This window comes from Pongo pygmaeus, chromosome 16, assembly GCF_028885625.2.
Source record: "Pongo pygmaeus isolate AG05252 chromosome 16, NHGRI_mPonPyg2-v2.0_pri, whole genome shotgun sequence".
In the NCBI taxonomy this organism is placed as follows: domain Eukaryota; kingdom Metazoa; phylum Chordata; class Mammalia; order Primates; family Hominidae; genus Pongo; species Pongo pygmaeus.
In genome coordinates this window covers 88,855,428-88,874,534 of record NC_072389.2, presented here as the reverse complement: position 1 = coordinate 88,874,534, position 19,107 = coordinate 88,855,428, and the positions used below count along the sequence as shown (strand labels likewise).

The window sequence follows — 19,107 nt, the reverse complement described above, 5'->3', positions numbered from 1 at the left end:
TGATCAACTTGCAACATAAAAATTTCCAGGGACACATTCAGACTATAGCAAAAACCAAATGCGCTTTGTTTTATTTTTCAGCTACATGTTGTATGTATGTTTCTTACTTCTGGAAAATAATGCCATTCTATAGCAATACTGTGAAGAATCTTATATCAGTTATAAATACACATGTCTTTTGATTTACTTCTTTTTTTTTTTTGAGATGGAGTCTCACTCTGTCACCCAGGCTGGAGTGCAGTGATGCAGTCTCGGCTCACTGCAGCCTCTGTCTCCCAGGTTCAAGCGATTCTCATGCCTCAGCCTCCTGAGTAACTGGGACTACAAGTGCACACCATTACATTTGACTAATTTTTGTATTTTTTTTAGTAGAGATGGGGTTTCACCATGTTGGCCAGGCTGGTCTCAAACTCTTGACCTCCAGTGATCCACCCACCTCAGCCCCATGAAGTGCTGGGATTACAGGCATGAGCCACCACACCCGGACTTGATTTACTTTCAAGCTGACAGTCATTTGTCACCAACAAGCCCCCAGTTTGATCTACAGAGGCCAGGAAGATAATACGAATCCTCACAGTGGCTGGATGGGGACTGGGCATATTAGAGGTCACATGCCCTTTAAAAATCGGATGGCCACACTTAGTTTTAATTATTGCCATGCTGTGATGTGAATTTTATTTTATTTTCCTGAGAAGTCAGAAATCTAGATTTTTTTTTTTTTTTTTTGAGACAGGGTCTCACTCTAGGCCTCAGAAATCTATATTTTTATGTGAAATCTTCGTATATTTAAACCTTAACAAATAATTCTTTTTTTTTTTTTGAGACAGACTCTCGCTCTGTCACCCAGGCTGGAGTGCAATGGCGCGATCTCGGCTCACTGCAAGCTCTGCCTCCCGGGTTCACGCCATTCTCCGGCCTCAGCCTCCCGAGTAAGTGGGACTACAGGTGCCCACCACCACGCCTGGCTAATTTTTTTGTATATTTAGTAGAGACGGGGTTTCACCATGTTAGCCAGGATGATCTCAATCTCCTGACCTCATGATCCGCCCACCTTGGCCTCCCAAAGTGCTGGGATTACAGGCATGAGCCACCGCACCCGGCCTAAGAAATAATTCTTTTTAGGGGCTTGTTTGGCAGAATATACAATCATTATTAAATAACTCAGACCTGCAGGCCAGATTCCTCCCAGAGACCAACAGCTTGCCCCCTTTTATCTTAACCATTATCAGGTAAACTGCTCTCATTCTGTACACACAGGTGCTGAGAATCCTACCTCAAGGGTGGGCTTGAGGATGCTTGGGAAGCCTGAGTGAAATTGGCATTTGCCACAAATCATTTAATACAGAAGCCTGGGAGTCATCCTAACATCTCCTTTCTTCTTGCATCTGGTCAGCTGCCAGCTCCTATTGATTTTAGCACCTTTGAACTTTGCATCTATGCTCTCCTCCTCCAGACACTGGTAAATCTAGTCTAAGCTCTTGTCTCTTGCATGTCAGTGGCCTTCTAGCTATGCTCTCTGATGTGAGGCGTTGCTCCTCAATCCTTACCCACACTCCTCAATCCTTACCCACACTCCTGCCAGAGTAAGTTTTCCAAAATACAATCTGCCTAAGTCACTCCTCTGCTTAAAAATATTCCAGTGAGTCAATAAATTACTGTGCTGGAAAGCTTCTCTTTGCCCTCCAGATCCACTCCCCACCCTTCCCTGCCCCGCGCTCCACCCAATGGGAAGCTGACCTGCATGGACAGCATCAGTGGTCTCCCTTGCTCTCTGGCTCCTGGTTGGGTTTGGCCAATAACGAGCACTGCAGGGCGGCTGGAGAGAGGGAGGACAGAAGTGTGTTTGTTTACTTCCCCAGCTCTCTCTTTGTGGGTTGCTGTGGGTTCTGATTCTCAACCGAAGGCCTTAGCTCCTCTCAGGCAGCCCTGTATACACAGCCCCTGCCTGCCCTTGCCCCATCTAGCGTGCAGGGCCAAGGCAGATAATGAGAATCGTCAGATCCACAGAATCTGGCTGGCACCAGCCCCAGGGTGCTGCACCAGGCTTCATGGTTTCCCTGTACCCTGTCCACTACCTTGGTAAATAGCGTGTTTTTAAAATGCTTTCCAAGCAGGATGGCAAGTGTGTTAGTGTCTGAAATAATGAAAAATGTTGTGTGCTCAGCATATGGGATATGTGGTGCTAGCAGGAGCCACCAGAGATGAAGCTGGACAAAGGGTAGGATAGGGCACAAACAGCCTAGAGGGGCAGAATGTGTGTCCTGAGGAATTAGTGAAGGGCTTTAAAGGTGGTAAAATAATTAGGAGCACATTGACTAGGAAAGTGTCAACCAAGTCCTAGAGGCCATCAACTGTCAGGATAGTGAGTTTTGGAGCTGCAGAAGGTAGAATGGACTGGAGAAGGGAGACGTAAAACACAGAGGTATGGAGCATTTCTCGACAGTATCTAGCACACAGCTTTAGATATATGGGTGTTTAATATATCCTGGTCAGACTGAATTGTTGAGTCTGTGTGACAGCTTGAGTGACATTTTAATGCCGTTTACCCAATTCATATTTTAAAATCTCTTTTGTTAAAGACCTCAAGGTAGTATTAACCTGAAAGAATGTATTTACTGTTAACTAAATCTGGGTCGTTTGAGATCCCCTTAAATAACCTTTGTGGTAACATTGGAATGAACATTTATTTGATGTCTGGGAAGTAATATCCCAGTGGAACTCATTTTATTTTGGGTTGTTTTTAATATGGAGCTGTTAATATAGCATTTCCAATAAGTGACCTTATACGTGAAATCTGTGTTTAATTACTAACGTTTTAGCAAGACTAGTAGAACTGTACTATTCGTTATAAGTCATAGATTTAAGAACTTGTCAGGAAAATATTTTATGATTTGATTTATGCCTGGGGATCCAAGAAAGGCAAGCAGTACTTGAGTCTTTATGAGATGGTGAACATACTTATTCCTACAATATTTTTGGCTTTTACCAGCCCTATTATATAATGAGTAAACAATATCTTTTTTGGAATTTTTCATCCAAAATATTCCCTAGCTAGAGCTTTACTTAGGAAAATATGATTTCCTAAGAGATCTTTAAGCCTGATAATTTGAACCAAACAACACAAAGTGCATACTGCTTCTTTGGAAGTGTTTTCATAGCTTTCCTTTTAGTGTTTTCCTTTTCCCTTTAAAAAAAAAAAAAGAACTTTTATTGGGTGTTTTATTGTGCAAACTATACATGTTTGTCGTATAACATTAGAAATTATAGATGATCATAAAAGAAGAAAGTAAAAAGTGTTTGTAATTCCATCGCAATTAGAAAACAGAGGTGAGCACAAAATAAGGACTCACATGTATCCTATCATATGGAAGAAGGTGATAGGGATACCTGAGGTGCTGCCCATGCTTCCAGCAGGGTTGGTATGTTCAGCGGAAAGTCTATCCCAGCTCTCCTAACCAAGGTACAAATTGCTCCTGTTTCAGGGTCTCCTTCCCCTGGGCCCCTTGTGTCTGTTGCTCTTGACAACCAAGGATTGCCATTGCCTCACCACAGCCCTTGTCCCTCTCACCTGATGCTCATTGATTTGTGAGCTACTTGAGGGCCAGATCCACACTTGTATTCCCAGGGCACTGAGCACAGAGCCTTGAACTTAGCAAGCTCTTGGTACAGTTTGTGTGAGAAAATGAACAAATGCATGTGAGTTCATGAACATCAGTCAGGAATGCGAATTCCTCATGAAAGAACCTAGATAAAATGAAATACTTTTGAAAAGCAGAAGTGTAGCTCTGCTTGCAATATAGAGGGGGAGAAAAGTAAACGACTTCATAGAGATATCGAAAGAATGTTGTGGTCAAGCAGATCCCAGCAGCAGATGTATTTGATCCAAGAGGCGAAATGCTAACTGTGAGTGATGATAGCTGGGCTGCTGTATTTGACTGGATTCCTGGTCGTGAAAGGAAGTGGAGCATCAGTGGGGAAAACACACAGATGTCCATAAGGAAAATGCAGGCTTTGTCTGGGGTAAGACAGAAAGGGCTTCTGCCAGGGCCCCTTCTTTAAGAAGAAAATAACTTTTATTGGATGTTTTATTGTAAAATTATACATGTTCATTGTATCACATTAGAAATTATAGATGGTGGCTGGGCGTAGTGGTTCATGCCTGTAATCGCAGCACTTTGGGAGGCCTAGGCGGGCGGATCACCTGAGGTCAGGAGTTCAAGACCAGCATGGCCAACATGGTGAAACCCTGTCTTTACGGAAATACAAAAATTGGCCGGACGTGGTGGCGAGTGCCTGTAATCCCAGCTACTTGAGAGGCTGAGGTGGGAGAATCGCTTGAACCCAGGAGGCAGAGGTTGCAGTGAGCCAAGATTGTGCCACTGCACTCCAGCCTGGGTAACAGAGTAAGACTTCGTCTCAAAAAGAAAAATAAACGAAATTATAGATGAGCCTTGGACACACATGGTTCTCAAAGCCACAGTTGTTCACCTGCAAAATGGGGACGGTGATATCTATCTTAAAGGGCTTGTTGAGAAGGTTAGAGAGAAGGTGGGAAAAGTACTGGCAGGCAGTACTCACGCTGTGCATTAGTAATGATTAACAGTGCTTGCATTATGTAGGACAAGGTTGTTCAGGTCTTCTTCCATGCTCTGCCTCAGATTCTGGCCCCAGACAGGGTCACAGAGTGACATGATATTGATTGAAGCACACTTGGATTGGGTCCAAATAACAACTGACCATATAAAATAATAACAACATGGAATTTAAATGATTACTTGAGACAACCTAAAGAGATGTTTGAACAGGGGGAATTGGGAGAAGCTATACTCAACTGACAAACACAGACATTCACCTGGGTTACAATCAGGCCAAAGAGCCAGCTGATATCAGTCAGCTGTATTTTATTGTCATTAACCTTCAGAGCGGGGGTTAACCAATGTGGAGCTGCTACATACCTCTTCTCTCAGGAGGTTTACCACCACCGTGCTGCCCAAGAATACAGGTTCCACCCTGCCGGATCCAGTTCCTTCTGATGGCTGATTTCTTCCCTCCCCACAAACCTTTCTGCCTCCTGACATTTGATGACGGTAATTGGTATTATTTCATATTTTTGTTGTAACATTAAACTGTGTTCACAGATTCCAAGTCTGATTAGTTGGCTGCTTACTTGGCATTATGGTCGGCTTACTAGTTTAAAAAGCAGAAATATGCATTAATGGAATGCTGTAAGATTAGAGAGCTATGTCCCGCACGTTTATCAGGGACTTGGGTGAAGACACAGAAGCTGCAGAGCTGAGCACAGTGGCTCGTAGATAGGGTGACAGGATCAGGGTTCAAACAGATCTCAACAGGCTGGTATTCTGGGCCAAAACCAACAAGAGGAAATTCAGTAGTGATGAATGTTAAGTCTTGCATAAGTACAAATGGGAGAGAGCTGGCTCTCCCATCATTGTTTTGAAAAAGACATTATTTTTGAAGAGGAAAAACAATTGCTTACCCTTATTGAGATACTCACCACCTGCATGCGTGGAGATGCTGCCTGTACTTTATATGTGTTATTTTATTTAAATCTTGTTTGGGTAAAGATTATCATCTCTATTTCATAGATGAGTTTTACAAAGTTTAAGAAACTCAGAGTCAAACAGCTTTTAACTATTATGTGATGCTGTCTCCAGAGCAGATTCCAACAAATGGGCTGGCTGAAAAACGAAGGAATGGAGGGAGGGAGAGAAGAAGGAAACTTAGGTTTTATCTGAAGAAACCTGGATCATAGGTGCAATGTATAGTCTGTGTTCTTAGATTCAGTGTTGTATTCTGGACACTACATTTTAAGACTTAAAATGTGCAAATTTCGATGTGTGCCAAGAGAGAACATAGTTGCAAAGGATCTGGGAACGTAGAAGAAACTAGGAGGCTTTCAGAAAGCTTGAGAAGGGCTCTTCTGTAGAAGAGGATCAAGGCTCTGTCCACTGCTCTAGAGGCTTGGAAGCTCCAGGGAAGCAGGTTCTGTTTCACTGCAAGGAAGACGATGCAAACGTACGTTTTCAGCAATGGCCCAGGTGGCGCTTCATTCTGCTTCAGTGGAGTTATTTCTGAATGTCTGTGTTATCATTACGCTGCTAGGATGAAAGGGAAGAAAGCAGAACTGGGTGGAAATCTGGGATATTATTGCTATTACTCTCCAGAGAAATAATACATTAAAAAGGCAGAAGGGCTGGCTGCTGGAGATGGCATTGGGGTTTCAAAACAAAATCCAACCATCTTCCTGGCTGGGGAGAGGAGACAAACTCAAGGACCCCTCTTGAGGTGCCATTCATGCTCTACTTTCTTAGAGGGAAAATATCTTACCTATCCAATCAGAGAAGCCAAATGCTTGCCCTTATAACATGCCTATTTTAGTTATTTTAGAATCAAGATTCTTTTTTTTTTTTTTTTGTAAGTTAAGGTAGAGAAGTTATGGAAAGAAACCTGATTCGAACTATGAAGTGAACAGATGGAATAGTGGGAATAAAAGCAAATTAAAACAGTATTGCAAAAACTCTCAACTTTCATTTAAAAATATATATGATGATGTTTTTCAACTTTTCACATTCAATCTTTTGGTATATCAAGTGACAAAATGAAAAATCAATTTCAGCTGTGTATATTTTAAACATTTACCTAAATGATTTGGACTTACCCAACCTAAAAGTCCAGATGAATGTATTAAACTGCTTATTGTATATTTTGTGAATTAAAACTTTATTTTTTTATTATGTTATAGACAGGACACAGTTATGTTTGATGACGTTTACTATAGAAAATTGAACTGAACAGTGGTCTAATTAGAACAGTAAATAGTATGGGTTTAATTATCCCCTATTCCTGATGACAGATTTGATCAGTCACCAGATATTTATCCTTTCCTTTCACTTGACTGTTACTGAAATATTGCCTCTAGTAGGACTGCTTACTGTGCTATAAATAGGTAGCTTGGCAAGAAGCCATAAAGCCCATTGACCGGTGAGACTTGAGTGAAAATTATTGGAAAACCCCCTCTTTGCTTCCAGTCATTATTTCTTCATTTCACTTTTGAAGGTCTTTTCCACAGATCCCTCTTTTAATTTAATTTTTTTTTTTTTTTTGGTTAGATGAGGTAACTTGCCTAAGGGCTTAAGGAAACCTGTGCAATATCTAGTTGAGTCACATGCTGCAGTTTATTAGTATGTCACAGTTTCTTTCATAAACTTTGCTGTTCTCCAGCTTAGAACTTACCTATTAAATTCTGTCTGTCTTGAACTTTTCTGTACACCAAGAATATGTGGTTTTTGTTTGTTTGCTTCCTTGTTTTTAATTAAGGTATGGTGTGTTTTATTAAGAAAAGACTACAAAATGCAGAGAAACAGCAACAACAACAAAAATATGTTAAAGTCACCCAAATCCCTCACATGTAGAGGTAGCAATGGTAACATTTTAATTAACCTCTCACTCCTCTCCCTATGCATGTACAAAGTTTACATGTATGAAAAATGATATAGGTTTAATATGATTATCTAATGATTGTCTTTTTCCCCACCCCAATATTTTTTAAATAGAAATTTCAAAAACCATGAAAGTTCAAATAGTAATAAAACTGGCATTTAACAATTTATCATATTCTGGGGGGGACTAAGGAAAATTAAACATTCAGTTGAAGTTCATTTCCTGTCTTTTCCCAACAACATTCGTTCCTAGTCCTACTTCCTCCATTCTTAGAGCTAATTTGGTATGTTTCCAGCCTATATACCTCCAGCCTACATACGCGTTCTTTTACTGGTATATTTTGCATATATACGCCTATGCCTATAGCTTTATCTGTAGAGAAGAGATAGAAAATGATATATGTGTTTTTATTTTAATGTAATTAAACCTATCAGTCTTTTCCTTTATAATTTCTACTTTTATTGCTATATCTAGGATAGTCTTTCCTATACAACTATTGGTATAGGTATATCCAAGATTAATCTATTAATCTATAATATTTCTAATATTTTATGGTTTCAGTATTTTAACATACATTTCTAATAGATCTGGAATTTATTTTGGTATATTCTATGAAGAAGTTACCTATGATTTTTAAAAACACAAAACATGCTGGGCACGGTGGCTCATGCCTGTAATCCGAGGACTTTGGGAGGCTGAGGCGGGCGGATCACGAGATCAGGTGATCGAGACTGTCCTGGCTAACATGGTGAAACCCCATCTCTACTAAAAATACAAAAAATTAGCTGGGTGTGGTGGCAGGCACCTGTAGTCCCAGCTACTTGGGAGGCTGGGCCAGGAGAACTGCTTGAACCCACCCGGGAGACGGAGGTGGCAGTGAGCTGAGATCACATTACTGCACTCCAGCCTGGGTGACAAAGTGAGCCTCCATCTCAAAAACAAAACAAAACAAAACAAACAAAAAGCCCACAAAACATTTGTCACATTGATTTGTGGTGCTATACTGTGTCCTATTCTTGATGTATTTCTGGACTCTTTTTTTTTTCATTTTAATTCGTCCATTTGTTTATTGCTGTGCCAATTCTCTAGTCTTAATTGAGACAATTTCCCTCTCATTTTACTTCTTTTAGAGTTCTTTTAATTGTGTTTAAAAAAACTCGTAACACGAGATCTACCCTTTTAATGAATTTAGAAGCATATAGTACAGTATTGGTAATTATAAGTACAATGTTGAAAAGTGGATCTCTAGAACTTTTTAATTTTGCATGGTTGAAACTTTATACCCATTGGACAGTAACTCTTCATTTCCTCATCACCCCAGTCCCTGGCAACCACTATTGTACTTTCTGCTTCAATGAGTCGGTCTATGTTAGATACCTCATATAGATGGAACCATGCAGTATTTGTCTTTTGTGACTGGCTTGTTTCACATAGCCTAATGTCCTCAAGATTCATCCATATTGTGGCATGTGATAGGCTTTCCTTCTTTTTAATGGCTCCATAGCATTTCATTGTGTGTATACCACATGTTGTTTATCCATTCATCTGTTGATGGACATTTGGGTTGCTTCCATGTCTTGGCTATTGCAAACAATGGGTGTGCAGATATCTCTTTGAGATCCTGATTTCAATTCTTTTGGATAAATACCAAGAAGTTGGATTGCTGGATCATATAGTAATTCTATAGTAATTCTATCTTCCTTCACAATTTTTTAGCTTTTTTTTTTTTTTTTTTTTTGAGACAGAGTCTCGCTCTGTCACCCAGCCTGGAGTGCAGTGGCACGATCTCAGCTGTCACCTCTGCCTCCCAGGTTCAAGCAATACTGGTGCCTCAGCCTCCCGAGTACCTGGGACTACAGGCATGTGACACCATGCCCAGCTAGTTTTTTTGTATTTTAGTAGAGATGGGGTTTTGCCATGTTGCCCAGGCTGGTCTCGAACTCCTGAGCTCAGGAAATCTACCCACCTCGACCTCCCAAAGTGCTAGGATTATAGACATGAGCCACCACGCCCGGCCTCCCTTGGCTCTTATAGGTATTTATGCCACTAGATGAACTTTAGAATCATTTGTTTTGTTTCAAAAAATTTTTCTTTGGGGATTTTGATGGGACTTTCTGTAAACTTACAGATAAACTTGGAGAGAAGTAGCATTTTACAGTATTGAGTCTACTCATTCAGGACTATGGTTGTTTCTTCATTTATTCAAGTATATTTTAGACCCCTTAGTAAAGTTTTGTAACTTAATAATGAGCTTTATTTCTTTTCAGGTCTATACCTATATCTATCTATGTACTTTTTACTTGTAATTCCCCTTCTTCTCTGTAGTATTCTGAATTAAGTCAATGGTAGAAAGTCTAGGAGACCAGTTAAACCAAGGTGTACTCATAATTGACTCTTCCCTATTTTCTTGGATTCAAAACCTTTATAACTTGGCCAACTATCTTCATATGACTTTGTTTTCTAGGAATGGAGGTCCTCTCAGGAGGTTCCACAAATCCTTATGCAAGGTTTCTTGGGAGTTACCGCCAGTCTGCCTGACACACAAGCAAGTCAGAATTTCACCCATGAGCACTTCTTTTTTTTTTTTTTTTTTTTTTTTTTCTGAGACAGAGTCTTGCTCTGCTGCCCAGGCTGGAGTGCAGTGGCGCAATCTTGGCTTACTTCAACCTCTGCCTCCCGGGTTCAAGTGATTCTCCTGCTTTAGCCTCCTGAGTAGCTGGGATTACAGGCACGCACCATCACACCCGGCTAATTTTTGTATTTTTAGTAGATGGGGTTTAGGCTCAAGCAGGGTCCCTGCTATGTAAGTTAGAAAACAGAATAATGTAATTGATATTTAGCCAATTTATTTAAATTTAGGAATGATAAAATTTCAGATATGATACAGAGCTTAAAAGCCATCTCGACAAAACCTTAAGGTGGAAAGGCATGCGTGTGTCAACTGATTTTCATATAAACCTGTCTTTTTTTAATGCAGTCATTCCAAAGCAAAACATTTTTGGGTAACATTGGTCTTTGTGAAGAGTTAGAAGATGACTCTGGATTTGGGAGGCTGAGGCAGGCAGATCACCTGAGGTTAGGAGTTCAAGACCAACCTGGCCAACATGGCAAAACCCTGTCTCTACTAAAAATACAAAAGTTAGTCAGGTATGGTGGTGGGCGCCTGTAATCCCAGCTACTCAGGAGGCTGAGGCAGGAGAATTGCTTGAACCCAGGAGGTGGAGGTTGCAGCGAGCCGAGATTGCGCCATTGCACTCCTGGGCAATAAGATCGAAACTCTGTCTCAATTAAAAAAAAAAAGGTGACTCTGGAATAACTGGGGAAGATTTGGGATATTTCTACCACATTTGCCTATAATTTATTGTGGTTTTTTTGTTTGTTTGTTTCTTTGCTTTTTAACATCTAGACCTCAAGAAACACTCGTTCAGATGAAGACAAAGATGGCAACTGGGATGCTTGGGGCGACTGGAGTGACTGCTCCCGGACCTGTGGGGGAGGAGCGTCATATTCTCTGCGGAGATGTTTGACTGGAAGGTCAGTGGTGGCTTCACTTGCTCCTGCATTTGGAATGTGCCAGTGCCTCTGGATGGGTGGAGAGGAGAGATAACTTTATTTGGCTTTGGAATGTACTGTGATGATGGTGTAACATTTGCTTTGTCTAAATGTTAGTCAACCTAGGTTAACATATTTAAGCAGCAATGGTCCCGTTTTCGTGGGTGTGGCCATGTTGCACACAGGACCCAGGAGCACTGGACACTTTGGGCTTTGAGGAAAGGAAATCCTGGCACTTTAAGTCACTGGCTTAAAGTTGTCAAGAGTTGGAGCAAGAGGTCAAGTCTTCTGAGTTCTGCCCTTGGGTTGCTGCAACTTAATCCAGTTCTTGTTCATCTATTCTGAGCAACCCATTGATTAGGAACATGATGCAAGTTCTGTTTTCACATTTTAGATATGTTTATGTTAAATAATATTTGCAAAAATGTAAAATCAGCTTATTTTTAAAAATCTGTAGATTTGTAATAAGCCTGTGCTTATCATTGTTTTTGAGACACTTCAAGGTAATTCTTTATGGGACAGTTTAATTCCCAGTCAAAGATTTTGCATCAGCTCTTAGGTAAGAGAGAGCCCCAGATTGATGGAATCTGACGTGCTAGTCTTGTACAAAAGAAGATTCCAAGATTATATCAGTCATCTTCAGATTTGGGATATTGTTAGGCAAAAGAGTAAATTGGCCTTTGCCGATTAGCTTCAAGATACAGAGTAGAAATGCAGGGAGAGCATATTTTGGCTGGAGTTTGGATTTCGTTGAGGTCGCTGTTCTACCATACATTAAACAGTGACCAAGTATGTCCTCCAGTTTCCTTGAGACAATGCAGAGCAGGGCAGATGAGAGATTGTACATGTGGCCTTTGAGAAGAAAGAATCACTGGTCTACTCCAGGAAGGCCTGGGAAGGTTGCTGGAGGTACTGTAGTAGCATTCCCCCAGGGTGAGTTCTAACGCAGAGCATGGAAGCTTCAGTAAAGCATTGGAGAACTAAATCCAGGGATTATTCTTGCAAAGAGAAAGTGTTATGCCTGCTTCCCCATATTTCCACCTTGGTGAGCAGATATAGGCCCTGGTATTCTGTGTCATGCTCTGTGGAAGAATGATGGGGTATCATGTTGTATTGGGATATATTTATTCTGCCAAGGAGGCTGCAATAGGTGAGCTACACCCCGTGGGCAAGGGGAGGAGGCTTTTTTTTTTTTGGAGACGGAGTCTCACTCTTGCCCAGACTGGAGTGCAGTGGCAGGATCTGGGCTTACTGAAACCTCCACCTCCCAGGTTCATGCAATTCTCCTGCCTCAGCCTCCCAAGTAGCTGGGATTACAGGTGCCTGCAACCATGCCTGGCTAATTTTTGTATTTTTAATAGAGACGGGGTTTCACCATATTGGGCAGGCTGGTCTTGAACTCCTGACCTGAATGATCCATCTGCCTCGGCCTCCCAAAGTGCTGGGATTACAGGCGTGAGCCACCATGCCCGGCCAGGGGGCTTCTTATGTCAAGGGTGAGTTCTTTCCCACTGCTGGCCAGCCACATGGGGGAGAAGTTTCCAGCCTGGAAATGAGTGGGGAAGGGAGAATTTTGGCATCTCTTTCTAAACTTCAAGTCTGAGAAGTCTGAATAATTTGCAATTAGTGGTAGGGTTAGAGTGGGAAAGGAGTGGGATTTATTTGCATTGGTCTTTTTTTTTGTTTTTTCCTAGTACATACTTGCATTTGTTAAAGAGAATTTAGAGGAATATATTAAAGACCATGAATAACCACTTTCATCCTATTGTCATACAACTAAAATGTTCACATATTTATTTATTATTTGGTTCATTTTTAAAATTTCTTTGATTTTGCTTGGAACGTAATTTTGCCAAGTGATATATCTCCAGAAGGCTGAAGGTAGGGAAGAGCAGTTGCTTAACTTCTTCCATCTTTTCTACTCGTACTCAGAAGGGGAGACTTGGGCAAGAGGAGAGGAAAGGGAGGCAGGAGAGTTCTTGGCTTTATTGTTGAGAGCAGGTATTGGTGTTCTCTGTTTGGCAAGTGTCTTAAGCTGACTGTTGTGAGCACTTTGATGGATTTTCTGAGAAATTGCCTTTGCCCTCCCAAATTCCTTGGGATTTCTTGCCTCCAATTCCCTTGAAATGTGCTATTCACAACACTTTGGCTTGGTAATATTGCTCTTTCCTCAGCTTTGAGACTGCTAGACATGCCTCCAGCTTCTCCCTATTTACATGTGCTAACCCCTCTGTGGCCATCTTGGTAAGTTCCTAAGACAACCACATGCTGGCACTCATGCACGTGCCCACATCTGGTTCACAGGAAACCCTCATGTAAACTTTGCTAAACAAACTCTTCAAGTCCAGGGAGCCAGTGCTGCAACACCTACTCTGCTTACATGGGCTGCTGCAGCTGTTCTCTCAGCCCTTAAATTTCTGAGGTGTGAATTAAACACCAACCAACTGTTGGTGACACATATTGAACTCTTCAAGTGGTATCCTTAAAATTTCTTCCTCTTGATTTGGGGTTAGCAGACTGAAGCGCTCATCCCTTCTCCTTGATGGTGCAGAATGAGAGGTAGGCTCACAGCATACCTTTCTCAATGAAATCCTCTGAAGTTCTTCCTGTAAGTCTCTGGCTCCAGATCCTTTTAATTCCCTTGATGTGGGTAAGGAGTTTAACTCCAGTGAATTAAGCTAACACATATCCTGCCTTCAGGGTTCTTATATCTAAGGAGACAAACAATAAACAAGTAAACAATCAAATTATATATAATTTAAAAATTGTGTCACTGACCAGGCACAGTGGCTCACGCCTGTAATCCCAGCATTTGGGGAGGCTGAGGCGTGTGGATCACCTGAGATCAGGAGTTCGAGACCAGCCTGACCAACATGGAGAAAGCCCATCTCTACTAAAAATACAAAATTAGCTGGACATGGTGGCACATGCCTGTAATTCCAGCTACTCAGGAGGCTGAGGCAGGAGAATTGCTTGAACTCGGGAGGTGGAGGTTTCAGTGAGCTGAGATTGCGCCATTGCACTCCAGTCTGGGCAATAAGGGTGAAACTCCATCTCAAAAAAAAAAAAAATTGTGTTAAGAAAATCCATAAAATGGTCAGGGAAGCCCTCTGTGCTAGGGCATGTTTATGCTGAGATATTACTGCTAAGAAGAAATCAATTATGTGATGGAAAGGGTTATGAGACCAAAAAAGTTCAGATAGTGGGAGCAGCATATGTAAATATCCTGAAGCAGGAAATGAAAACAGCCTTTTATGCCTGGAGAACAATTAGATGAGAGTGAACAGAATGGGCAGTCCCCTGCTGACTGCCACTGCAGACAGAGCCTTAGTGGGCACAGAGTCAGCCAGCATCCCACCCTGGGCTAACACTGTGCAGAGAACAGTGGATCCTGCCCCACCCTGAGCAACCACTCCTACTTGTGGGGCACACAGAAGGCACTCAGACCTGCCTCTGCCAGTGCCCCGCCCCTGAGCCAACACTACCTCCAGCATGACTGAACACACAGTCACCAACAGGGGCCTCCTGCCCACCCCCAGCTGCGCTGCCTCCGCCACTGTGGTGAATGCCTACAGAGAGGCAGGACCCCTAGCACCTGGTAGCACTCCACCGTAGCTGCCACTACCACTGCTGCTGATATGTACAAATGAGGATGGATCCCGCTGTCATCGTGCTATGAAATGCTTTGGCTGACATCAGCCATCAGAGTGTGATGACCGGCAGTTCAAAAACATTTTGGCCCCTGCAGTGCAGTGGATTCCTAACATCAAGGAGCCAGAGAACAAAGTTGGGGTCCAATACAAGTACCCCAGAATTAGGACATCCAGTCCAGGTATTGGGAGCTGAGTGTTGGCCCCCTAAAATCTTTCATAAATGAAGCCAGTTGGCTGAATCCACCTTATACTAGAATCAAGCCCTCAAGGTCATTAAAAAAATAGGATAAAAGAAACAACATTATTCAAAAAGTCAGCAACCTCAAGGATTAAAGGAAGATAAGCCCACAAAGATGAGAAAGAATCAGCACAAGAACCCTGACAACTCAAAAAGCCAGAGCGCCTTCTTTCCAACAGATGACCACCTTGCCTCTCCAGCAAGTGTTCTGGACCAGGTTGAGATGGATGAAGTGACAGAAACAGAGTTCAGAATATGGACAGAAATGAAGATCCTTGAGCTATAGCAGTATGTTGAAACCCAGTCCAAGGAAGCTGAAAACCATTATAAAACAATACTGGAACTGGCAGACCAAATAGCCAATATAGAAGAGTATGTAACTGAACTGAGAGAGCTGAAAAACACCGTACAAGAATTTCATAATGCAATCACAAGTATTAATAGCAGAACAGACCAAGTGGAGGAAAGAATCTAAGAGCTTGAAGACTGGCTTTCTGAAATAAGACAGTCAGACAAGAATAGAGAAAAAAGAATGAAAGGAATGAACAAAACTTCTGAGAAATATGAGATTATGTAAAGAGACCAAATCTATGACTTACTGATGTCCCTGAAAAAGAGGGGGATAATGGAACCAACTTGGAAAACATATTTCAGGATATCATCCATGAGAACTTCATGGATGAAGCCAACTAGCTAGACAGGCCAACATTCAAATTCAGGAAATGCAGAGAACCCCAGTAAAATACTTCTCAAGAAGATCATCCCAAGAGACATAGCCATTAGGTCCTCCAAGGTTGAAACGAGAAAAAATGTTAAAGACAGATAGAAAGGTCAGGTCACCTACAAAGGGAAGTCCATTGACTAACACCAGACTTCTCAGCTGAAACCTTACAAGCAAGAAGAGATTCTGGGCCAGTATTCAACATTCTTAAAATAAATTCCAACCCAGAATTTCATATCCAGCCAAATTAAGCTTCATAAGTGAATGATAAATATGATCCTTTTCAGACAAGCAAATGCTGAGATAATTTGTTACCATCAGATCTGCCTTATAAGAGCACCTGAAGGAAGCACTAAATATGGAAAGACCATTACCAGCCACTACAAAAACATACTGAAGAACACAGACCAGTGACACTATAAAGCAACCACATAAACAAGTCTGTAAAACAACCAGCTAACATCACAATGACAGGATCAAATCCACACATATCAATACTAACTTTGAATGTAAGTGGGCTAAATGCCCCAATTAAAAGACACAGAGTTGCAAGCTGGATAAAGAACCAAGACCCATTGGTATGCTTGTCTTCAAGAGACCCATCTCACATGCAGTGACATACATAGGCTCAAATAAAGGGATGGAGAAAAATCTACCAAAAAAAATGGAAAACAGAAAAAAAGCAGAGGTTGCAATCCTAGTTTCACACAAAACAGACTTTAAACCAGAAAAATTTAAAAAGACGAAGGGTATTACTTAATGGTAAAGGGTTCAATTCAACAAGAAGACTGAACTATCCTAAATATATATGCACCCAACACAGCAGCACCCAGATTCATAAAGCAAGTTCTTAGAGACCTTCAAAGAGATTTAGACTCCCTCACAGTAATAATAAAAGACTTTAACACCCCACTGACAATACTAGACAGATCATCAAGACAGAAAATTAACAAAGATATTCAGGACCTGAACTCAGCACTGGATCAAATGAACCTGATAGACATCTACAGAACTCTCTACCCCAAAACAACAGAATACACATTCTTCTCATCACCACATGGCACTTACTCTAAAATTGATCACACAATTGAAAGTAAAACACTCCTCAGCAAATGTAAAAGAACTGAAATCATAAAAAACAATCTCAGCTGGGTACAGTGGCTCATGCCTGTAATCCCAGAGCTTTGGGAGGCCGAGGTGGGAGGATCATGAGGTCAGGAGATCGAGACCATCCTGGCTAACACGATGAAACGCTGTCTCTACTAAAAATACAAAAAATTAGCCGGGCGTGGTGGCAAGTGCCTGTAGTCCCAGCTACTCTGGAGGCTGAGGCAGGAGAATGACGTGAACCTGGGAGGCAGAGCTTGCAGTGAGCCGGGATCGCACCACTGCACTGCAGCCTGGGCGACAGAGCAAGACTCCATCTCAAACAAAAAAAAAAAACCAAAAAAATCTCTCAGACCACAGCACAATCAAATTAGAAAACAAGACTAAAAAAATCACTTAAAACCATACAATCACATGGAAATTGAATAACTTGCTTCTGAATGACTTTGGGGTAAATAATGAATTTAGGGTAGAAATCAAGAAGTTATTTGAAACTAATGAGAACAAAGATACAACATGCCAGAATTTCTGGGACACAGCTAAGGCAATGTTAAGAGGGAAATTTATAGCACTAAATGCCCACATCAAAAAGTTAGAAAGATCCCAATTTAACAATGTAACATCACAACTAAAAGAACTAGAGAACCAAGAGCAAACCAATCCCAAAGCTAGCAGAGACAAGAAATAAATCAGAGCTGAACTGAAGGAGATTGAGAGACAAAAAACCATTCAAAAGATCAATGAGCCAGGTGTGGTGGCTCACGCCTGTAATCCTAGCGCTTTGGGAGGCTGAGGCAGGTGGATCCCCTGAGGTCAGGAATTCAAGACCAGCCTGACCAACATGGTGAAACCCTGTCTCTATTAAAAATACAAAAATTAGCTGGCCATGGTGGCAGGCACCTGTAATCCCAGCTACTTGGGAGGCTGAGGCAGGAGAATCACTTGAATCCAGGAGGCAGAGGTTGCAGTGAGCCAAGATCCTGCCATTGCACTGCAGCCTGGCCGACAAGAGTGAAACTCCATTAAAAAAAAAAAAACTTCTCAATAAAGTAGGTATTCAAGGAATATACATCAAAATAATAAGAGCCATCTATGACAAACCCACAGTCAACATCATACCGAATGGGTGAAAGCTGGAAGCATTCCCCTTGAAAACCAGCACAAGACAAGGATGCCCTCTCTCACTACTCCTATTCAACATAGTGCTGGAAATTTTGGATGAGGCAATCAGACAAGAGAAAGAAATAAAGACCATTTAAATAGGAAGAGAGGAAGTTAAACTATCCCTGTTGGCAGATGACATATCCTATATCTGGAAAACCCCATAGTCTCAGTCCAAAAGCTCCCTAAGCTGATAACTTCAGCAAAGTCTCAGGATACAAAATCAATGTGCAAAAATCATTAACATTCTTATACACCAACAGTCAAGCCAAGAGCCAAATCAGGAACACAGTCCCATTGACAGTTGTCACACACACAAAATAAAATACCTGGGAATACAGCTAACCAGGGAGGTAGAATATTTCTACAAGGATAACTACAAAACACCACTTGATGAAATCAGAGGTGACACAAGCAAATGGAATAACATCCTATGCTCATGGATAGAAAGATTCAATATTGTTAAAATGGCCATACTGCCCAAAGCGATTTATAGATTCAATGCTATTTCTATTCAAGTAACATTGAAATTCTTTACAGAACTAGAAAAAAAAACTATTTTAACATCCATATGGAACCAAAAAACAGCCTGAATAGCCAAGGCAATCCTAAACAAAAAGAACGAAGCCAGAGGCATCATGCCGCCTGACTTACAACTATACTTCAGGGCACTTCAGTGCTACAGTAACCAAAACATCATGATACTGGTGCAAAGACAGACACATAAACTAATGGAACAAAATAGAGAACATAGAAATAAGGCCACACACCTACAACTTCTGATCTCGACAAACCTGACAAAAAACAAGCAATGGAGAAAGGATTTCTTATCCAATAATTGGTGCTGGGATAAATGGGTAGCGATATGCAGAAGATTGAAACTGGATCAATTCTATACATTGTATACAAAAATTAACTCAAGATGGATTAAAGACTTAAATGTAAAACCCAATACTATACAAACCCTGGAAGACAATACCATTATGGACATTGGAATGGGCAAAGATTACATACTGAAGACACCAAAAGCAGTTGCAATAAAAGCAAAAATTGAAAAATGAGATCTAATTAAACCAGTAAGTTTCTGCACAGCAAAGGAAACTATCGATAGAGTGAACAGACAGCCTATAGAATGGGAGAAAAATTTTGCAAACTATGTATCTGACAAAGGAACTTAAATTTACAAGAAAAAAACAAACAACTCCATTAAAAAG

The 19,107-nt window shown here is 41.2% G+C and overlaps 1 protein-coding gene across 10 annotated transcripts in view; it reads left to right on the top strand.

The window, feature by feature from the left end:
* The window catches only part of ADAMTSL3 (ADAMTS like 3), a 388,887-nt gene that overhangs the window by 107,127 nt on the left and 262,653 nt on the right, over window positions 1–19,107 (top strand). For all 10 annotated transcript variants that reach the window (XR_010123993.1, XR_010123994.1, XM_054451684.2 and 7 more), the window contains one exon: window positions 10,868–10,995. Coding sequence is in view for 8 of the 10 variants with exons in the window: in XM_054451684.2 (XP_054307659.1) it covers window positions 10,868–10,995 (128 nt within the window). In the remaining 2 variants the exon portion in view is untranslated. The remainder of the gene's footprint in view (window positions 1–10,867; window positions 10,996–19,107) is intronic.